At 30.4% G+C, this 8763-nt stretch overlaps 1 protein-coding gene across 1 annotated transcript; it reads right to left on the bottom strand.

The window, feature by feature from the left end:
• Positions 1–468: 468 nt before the first annotated feature.
• LOC129322934 (uncharacterized) lies at positions 469–3629 on the bottom strand. Its single transcript, XM_054969403.1, has 7 exons — positions 3574–3629; positions 2784–3275; positions 2529–2681; positions 2219–2299; positions 1804–1851; positions 1251–1678; positions 469–1106 (listed from the first exon to the last, which is right to left on the bottom strand). The coding sequence occupies exons 1-7, from the start codon at positions 3602–3604 to the stop codon at positions 489–491; spliced, it is 1851 nt and encodes a 616-aa protein (XP_054825378.1). The 5' UTR covers positions 3605–3629; the 3' UTR covers positions 469–488.
• Between the last annotated feature and the right edge of the window lie 5134 nt (positions 3630–8763).

The raw sequence follows: 8763 nt of genomic DNA, 5'->3' as shown, positions 1-8763 counted from the left end.
TATTTATTTTATTTATTATTTTTTTCAGGGTTATCACAAAATGCATGCATGGTGGATTCTCTCAATTACATATAAAATTTATTATGTCCACGATGATCATCAACTGTAACTACTTTTAAACTAATTAGTTTGGCATCATAAGATCAAATATATATATATATATATATATTTCAAATTATGCAAAGGATATGAAACATACCCTTAGTTAGGATAAAAATAAAAGAAAATTAATTAGTTTAAATTCAAGAGGAAATTTTTTTTTATTCAATGGAAAATTTATATATTTCACACAAAAAAGAGAGAGAGAAAATACATGTGGAAATATGTAATGTCTATATATTCTATAAAGTTTTCATAAATTTAGAAGGTTGGAAATATATAATATCTATAATATCTATATAATACTAAGAAAAATTTAAAAAATTTGAAGGGTTTTTGGCCTTTGCTGGTCCCCTTCCTCCTAGACAATAAGACATATACACACACATTCAAGGCCATTTCTCTACCTTCTTGTTGAAATTGCCACGACCATAAGTAGAAGAAATTATTTCGACAAGAAGAGGGAATTGTAATAACACAAAGAGGGTCACCGGAACACTAGCAAGCATAATAACTGGAAGAAATGCCCCTGCACGTGATGACTGATGTTGCAACATGATGATTATGGTTGTAGAAAAGGCCATCATCATAGTTGCAATGGAGAGAAAAAGTGTAGAAAGGCCTATGATCAGTTTTGTAGGCAAGGAGTAAAGGAAGTCTTCTTCTGTATAGCGTGACGTAAGGATTCCTAAAAATGTAAGCACAGAAGTAGTAGACGCAAACAATGACAATGCATCTAAAATTAAAAAAACCTTGAACAACTTTTCTTTCAGAAACATTGGGTACCCAGAATTTTGATCATTCCCTCCTGGAACTGTAAAAGCTGCCGCAAACATGATGGTGACGATCAGAGCACCCACAACTGAGCATGAAGATGCAGTATCTTTCATCCATTTCTCCCCTTCATTCCTCAGTTCTTTGTGGTTTATCTTGAAATATTCCACTGGAGTCAACCCCTCATTATTTTGAAATAACCTATTTCCAGGATCCATCACACTCTCTACTTCCTATGTTAAGAAAGAAAAAAAAAATGCAAGATAAAAGTTTGAATCAATTGTAGCTATTCAAAATATTTGTTACATCTTTTTCCCAAATAATATATCTTCGCACGCACGCACGCAAAAGCATTTAATTATATTTAAACTTATAACCTTGAACCACTGCAATTCTCTTTGCATTTGTAAAGCGGCACCAGATATGCGGTTGAGTTGTGAAGCAGGAGCCAACATGGCTGCCACATGGAACAAGGTATTGCTGTTGGGAAAAATGAGTGATGATGCTGCATTCCTAAATCGAAACCCACGGATGAGGTTGAAAATCTCAGCTTGACGATATGAAATGGCAGTGAAGAAAATGTGGCCCTCTGGATGAGGAAAAGTGACCAACGAGATTAGTTCTGGGTTTGATTTGACAACTCGTAACAAAAACTCAGCTTTCCCTTCCCTAGCTGCAACATTGATTGCTTCTGCAATCTTGTTCTTTTTATTGAGATCTAGAAATTTTAAATTCTCGCAAACTAGGTTTAAAATTTCAGCTGCTTGTGCATGTTGCAACTTCATCTTGTAGATTTCCTTCATTCCTGGACAATAGGTCACCCATCAGATATATGATATATCCAACTTAATGTCAGTCGATTTTAATCATGTGAAGTACAAAACTAATAAAAGTATCCAATTGAAGTTTTGGGGAACATAGCATGCATACCTGAAAAGTTACAGATGTGGGAGGTGAGAAACTGCAATAGATTTAACCCTATTGAGATGGAATAATTTGTTAGACCAATCATTCGACAGAATTACACGTGCAAACTAATAACTTGTTTTGTGTGTGTGTGTGTGTGTGTACGTCTATCTCTTTTTCTTAGGTCATAACGACGTTCGACTTAAGTGCCAAACATTTAGCATCTTATACATAGCTTGAGCTTAAGGACTCTTCAAGTTTTCATTATGTTGACATTGAGCTACTTAGCTTGTACAAATTTTACATGCTGACAAACCTGATTTTCATGCATGAAATATGATAAACAAAATAAAGAATTTACATCTTTTAGTCTTTATTTTATTAGATTTGTCATAGTATTTGATTTCATCCTCTAATCAAGGGATAGAGAATATTGTACCTTGGGCTTTGTTACTCTCGCTTTCGTTTTTCATATCTACAAAGGAATGCTCAGTGGTAGTGGTTGATGGTGTCTTGGTATCTTCCACCAAAAATGTGATCAAAGAAATGGAGAAAGGTAAGCTTCTTCAAATAATATTTAGGAAAATTTCTGAAGCAATCATCTTGAATGAATGAAATATATATATATATATATATATAACACAATAGTTAAAATACGTTGAGCTTCACTATCATTACTCTCGTCATCATAATTCAGCAGTTTAGCCAGCAAATAAGTAAAGGCAGTAGAAACATGGGCATGTACTAACAGTGATAAAGCCATCTCTTCCAGAACCCAAGTTGACTTGTGTTGAGAGAAGATTGAGGAAGGAAGAACACGATTCGGACAATCGCTGCCATCGGCTTGGCGTCAGGAGCGAAAAGCAGCTCTGGGCATCGACGAAGCAAATCCAACGCAATATCTATTCACATGGCACAATTGAGATGGAATATATAGCAAAAGAACAGGAATACAAAATGTTATGATAACTCTCTAGAATATGTTGCAGGTTAAGTTATGTTACCAAGATTTCCTGAGAAAAAACATTGTGTGAGAAGGGTAGGACCCGGAAGGCCATTTTCTGGTTTTAAGACTCGCAAAGGAGTGAGAGAATAGAGATAGCGTCCCATCTGGCTGTGGCCATTACGAAAAGCCGATGCGACAGGAAGCCATGGATTGCCTATTGCAAGTACATTGCTATTTTTCTGGATCAAGCATGCTGCAGTTGGAATGAGTCCGCTATGCATTGCAGCTGTTATAAGTGGAGTATGGCCACGAGCATCGGGCATTTCAAGATACTCAGATGGCACTAATCTCACCAACTCCTCCACGATGCCCACACGGCCGAACTTTGCGGCCACATGAAGAGCTGTTTCGCCAGTTTTAGCAGAGAGTTCCGCGTTCAAGCAACCAGGATGGGCATCAATGAATACTTTTGCAGCCAACCAGTTGTTGTCACATATTGCCTTGTACAGTATAGCCGTCTCTAAACCTTCTTCTGCCTCTCTTCTCATCTCTGAAATTCATTTAGAATTGTGCTCATGTTAGGAATGGGGATCGAAATGAGAAATGGGCAAAAAGTGGTGGAAGGACATTACATGTTACCTAAAAAATTTAAATAATTAATTAAGTTGTGGATTCTTTTTCTTTACTATATATCAGTTATTAAATACAATTTTATCTAATGTAAGACTTCACGTATTAGTTTAAATCCATTCACATTTACATAACTTAACCGTACAAAACTCAAACTAACTAACTACACATTTCATCCAAACAAACTCAACAAACACTAATTAATTAGTTGCGCTTACCAGTACCACCCGTTGCAGCTGCTTGCTCCATGTTTCACACACTACGTACGTCAATGCATTGTTGCTTCTTTAAATCTGCAGCTATCACGCACATATGGCATGTATATTTATAGCATTTCGTTTATTTCTTACGTCCAATCTCAAGCAAAGAATCAGGTGCTTCATTTCCTTTAAATGGAATATAGCCTCATGAAAACAAAAAAGGAAGAAGCGATGGAACAAAAGCATCAGCATTTGGACCTGTATTATCACTGACATTATACCGTAGATGGCTTGGTACATGCTCACCAAGAAATTTGGGAGAATGACAGTTGAGTCATACATAAGAGAAAAAATTAATGTCATCAACAAAATTTTCCATAGAATAAGATGCAAATAATATAATAATCAAACTAATTATAAATTTAGAGGTTTCAATTATAAATAAAACATTTAAATTATAAATATAACTCTTAGTATATGTAATTGAGATTTTTTTATTTTATTTATAACTGTTTGAATTGTTATTTATAACTAGTTAGTTTTTCAAAAACTTTTAATGCAGACATGACTGTTATAATTAATTTAATATTTTACATTTTTTTGGATGAAAAATCTTTTAGATTTTACTATATATCATTCGTCTAAGAAATTGAGTTTCTCTTAGCGCGATTAAAACACTCCCATTCATTGTCTCGATAAATCACTGGCCAATAAGTTGGCTGGTTAAGAATGAAAAGAAAATTAATTAAATAAATAAAGTAGTATCTAAATTTATTTATGTTGGATAAGTTGGCTATAGGTAGTTTGGACTTTGGTCAGCTCTACTCTAACTAGGAGCATAAACAAACAGTCAAAATAAATAATGATAAGAAGTTGAAAAGAAATATATATATACACACACACACTCTCTCTCTCTCTCTACTCTTTTGCATATACTTTTATTTATATGGATATAGAATTTTTGAGATCAGAGGTCTGAGCCATATTAGTATTAGTGTATATAAATATCAATAAAATTCATATCCGACACATTAACATAGTATTTATTTATATCTGTGTGGTTTATTTCTTAATGATTTAATTAATTAGGATAATAGATAATTGGGGGATTAATTAAAGATCCACGCTTCTTGGGGCCTGAAGGAAAGCACCGGCCGATGGAGGCGCTTTTCCTTTAATAAAAGCGTAAATTGTAATCTCAAGCAGACAAGAACAAGAAGTGTTTTTACTTTAATAAAAGCATGAGAAGAAAAAGAGATCGATGTAGAGCTGGAAAGTTCCCTCTGGAGGAAGAATAGCAATTGAAAACCAGAAATTATAATTTAATTAGGACTTCGAATGGTCAAAATATCAATGAAGAACCCATATTCTTATTTGACATAAATTCTACTCCCTTCATTTAAAAATATAAGATATTTTTTAAAGAGTTAGATTTTAAAAAATATAAGATATTTTTAATCTTTCAAAGTGTGATTATTACCTTTTTTTTCAAAAGTACCCTTATTGATAATGACTTTACATTTATTATAAGATATTTAATAGAAGTAAATATGAAAAGAGAAGATTAATTTAAAAGTAAGTAACTATTTTATTAGAATGTGAGATTCTATTAAAAATATCTTAAATTTTTAAACAGAGGGAGTAAGAGCAAACGGAATACCCATTCTTATGTAAAAGAAATATTCCCTCCATCTCAATTTTGTAAGATATTTTTTAGGTAAAATTATGCAAATTAATTAAATTCATTAAATACATTTTATAATTTTTTTCAAATACATTTTTTTATAAAAAAATATGATTTTATATTGTTAAAGAAGCCAAAATAGGGGCGAATTGGGTTATTAAAAATTTGAATAATAAATAATTTCGCATAATGATAAAGAGATAGGAGTTACAATGATTCCACAAAGAGCTGATTGAAAGAGGAGAGATAATTTCAAGCAGAGAGAGAGAGAATACAATATTAGGATTTATATTGGTTTACCCAATCCACTGGCCTCCCCAATACTCACGCTTGGGAGTTTTAGTATATATCTTTCAAGATTCTCAGAGGCTCTTAGATGCCTTAGTATAACCCAAGCACTAATGTATCCACTTAATTTCTTGAACTTAAGTAAAATTACTTAGTGTATACAAAAAACAGATCAATATAATCACCCAAGTAATCAATTACAGAATAACTTTCTCCCTCCAATGAATTTGTAACTAATGAAGTACTCCCTCCGATTATATGTGTGTATTCGTGTAGGAGAAAAAAATTGTATCATACAACTTTAAAAAAATTAATTAACTGTAATAATTATGTCTAAAAGTTAAAAAAAAAAAGTGGACTACAATGCCTTATATGAATCAACATAAATATATATTAATTATTTTTTATTAATATAAATTATAAGAAATAATTTAAAAAATGTGCAGTAAATACTTATTAAAATAAATAATTTTATTTATAAAAAAAATGTAAGTTAAAAGTGATAACTTCTTTAATAATTAAAAATGGAAGGAGTACAGGGATAATGAATGTAGCAACAGAGACTTGCTGCGAATATCGAATGCTTAAGCACGTATGCTTCCTTTTCATACAAGAGTTGCATTTATAGCCAGTGCAAACTAATAAAATATCCGTTAAGACTCATTTAATAATTAGTCGTTGCTCTTGAATTCTGATAATTGTAACTTGTAAGAGGTGCAATGAAATCATCATTCTTCTCATGTCTGCAACCAGTGGCAGACGCAGGTACAGTGGGGGCACATCTTGAGAATATTTATAAAGAGGAGGTGGAATTTTTAAAAATGTGCCCCCATTACGTTAATAATTTTAAATTCACAAGAATCAAATTAAAATATATTTAAGTTCAGAAAAATTTAAATCTTTTATATTTTTACCTAAATTCAATATATTTTAAATTTTAAGTACATTATATTTAAATTTAGATTATTTTTATAAAAATATTATTTTAATTTTTCTTTTTTAAGGTTATTTTACAAAATTAAATATTTATTATATATATTAAATTATTTTTTATTATTTAAATTTTAAATAACTATGCCCCCATTAGCTCAGTTTCCTACGTCCATTGCTGTCTACAGCAGCAGGGGCTTCCCCAGAAAAGATGGACAAGATATGTACTTTCGGACATATTGGAAAAGGCATAAATGGTTACTTTTTATTAAATAGCATTTAATGCTTTGACATATTTTCGTTGAAGGGAATGTCGGCAGTAATGCCACAATACGAGTGATATCAGCGTAAAACTTATAAGTTTAAAGGACTTACTTCCTGAAGTAATCAAATTGTACTGGTGTTTAAATATATTGTTTGGAAACAAATACTAGTAGTGATTGGATAGCATAGGAATTCTCATTGATAGATAATATATATGCTTGAAGAAACAACCATTCTAGTATACTTAACTCAGTTTTGAAAACTTAACACATAAATATCGGTAGTAACAAGACAGTATGGATATTCCATTACAAAACTTAGGAAATAACACGTTGAATATGAGTATCAGCCAATAGTACCAGTAATAATTTGGAAAATAAACAAAGAGTACCGATAGTAATTCCGTAGTATCCGTAATGATTCACAAACTCTTAAAAGCAAGACTGTTAAACTCACAAATTTAAATAAACTTGTGATAATAATGTAAACTCATATTGTAAACTCAAATTGAAAGCTTATAATAGTTTACCTTTGTTAACTATATATAACCATTAAAATATAATTATAATTTAATTTAAACATATTAAAAGTATAAATCATTGAAATTAAACTCATCTACATTAATAAATTATGATATATAAGACATAAAAATTTTAAAATAGTAGAACTTATTTTTGATATTTTTCTTTTTTTATTAATATTAATTTTTGCATTTTAAGTTTTTTTTTTCTTTTGAACTAGGTCTTATAATTTTTATGAACTAAATTCTTCATAATATATACTTAACTCGCTCAACTTAAAAAAAATTAACGAGCTTAATAAGTTTGACTAAGCTTACATCTAGTCTAAATTTATGAATTAATTGACATAATTTTGTAAGTTAAAAATATAAAAACAATAAATTTGGAGGTAAGCTTGTGAATTTAATTGAATTTGTATCTTGTCTGAATTTATAAGTAAGTTAACATAATTTTATAAGCTAGAAATACAAAAACATTAAACTTGTAAAATTAAATCGAGAGTTTGATAACTATACTTGAAAGCATTAGTAAAACAGGGGACATAAATATTATTACCGGTATAATCTTTTAGAAAATGAACAACAATACAAGTATTAATATATTAATTCCGATATTAATCAAAATAAATGAGAACTTGTTTAAATACTTCAATACCGCTAACTAATAGTTTCAGTATAAAATATTTGAGGACTTTTAGGTTTTACAATATCAGTAGTAACAAGAGAATATCGGTATAACTAGCTAGAATCTTTGAATATCTTAAGTTGTGGAACTGGTTTAGTTATTAAAACTTAGTTTTGATACTAAGAGAAGTATTGAAATTTTCTAAGTTAAAACCACAATATCGATAGTGAAATGAGAATACCGGTAATCTCTAGTATTTTTGAAAGCATTAATTGGGATATTAAAAGAGCAGTACTGGTACTATATGTATAACAGAAAAAGTTTTGAAACATTTGCTTGGAAAAACGATAAGCACAAATATATCTTATCTTTTATTGAGAATTTAATCTCTTAAGAAACAAAATCTTCTCTATCTTTGTTATAACAGAAACCAGGGTTTAACGTATGTGAAACATTAAATAGAAAAATAAAATATAATCAGTGAAGGTAATATTGAAATAATTATAATTAATTAAATTTTACTTTTCTCAAAATATCTTATATTTTAGAATATTAAATTACCTTTAAAAATATCTTATAAACTGAAATGGAGGGAGTATCATTTTCTTAAAATATGTTTCAAAGCTCCAAAAGCTCAATTGGAAGTGAACAATAGTTAAATTATACAATAGTACTAAAAAGCCAGTTGTTAATTAGTAATACACACACATATGAAATCCCATGTCTAATTTATAACGAGTTCTTTGCAAAAACTAGAAGTTGTAAATTTGAAAGTTGCAGTTAATTAAAATAGTGACGAACCTGATGTTCAGGATCATTTAACCCGATCGAATTGGAACATCAAAAGCGGAGAAGAATGCAGAGGCGCAAGGGCCCCCCAAATTTCACTATTGCTTT

This window comes from Prosopis cineraria, unplaced genomic scaffold (genome assembly GCF_029017545.1).
Source record: "Prosopis cineraria cultivar Desert tree isolate PC_DT_omini unplaced genomic scaffold, ASM2901754v1 PC10, whole genome shotgun sequence".
Taxonomy (NCBI): Eukaryota; Viridiplantae; Streptophyta; class Magnoliopsida; order Fabales; family Fabaceae; genus Prosopis; species Prosopis cineraria.
Note: the sequence above shows the minus strand (reverse complement) of the source record. Positions and strands in the feature narration are given on the sequence as shown.

Coding starts and splice junctions, on each gene's coding strand:
- LOC129322934 (XM_054969403.1), bottom strand. CDS start 3,604: ATGGAGCAAGCAGCTGCAACGGGTGGTACTG. Junction 3,276..3,573: donor AGCTGCAACGGGTGGTACTG/GTAAGCGCAACT, acceptor AATGAATTTCAG/AGATGAGAAGAGAGGCAGAA. Junction 1,852..2,218: donor CGAGAGTAACAAAGCCCAAG/GTACAATATTCT, acceptor CCATCTCAATAG/GGTTAAATCTATTGCAGTTT.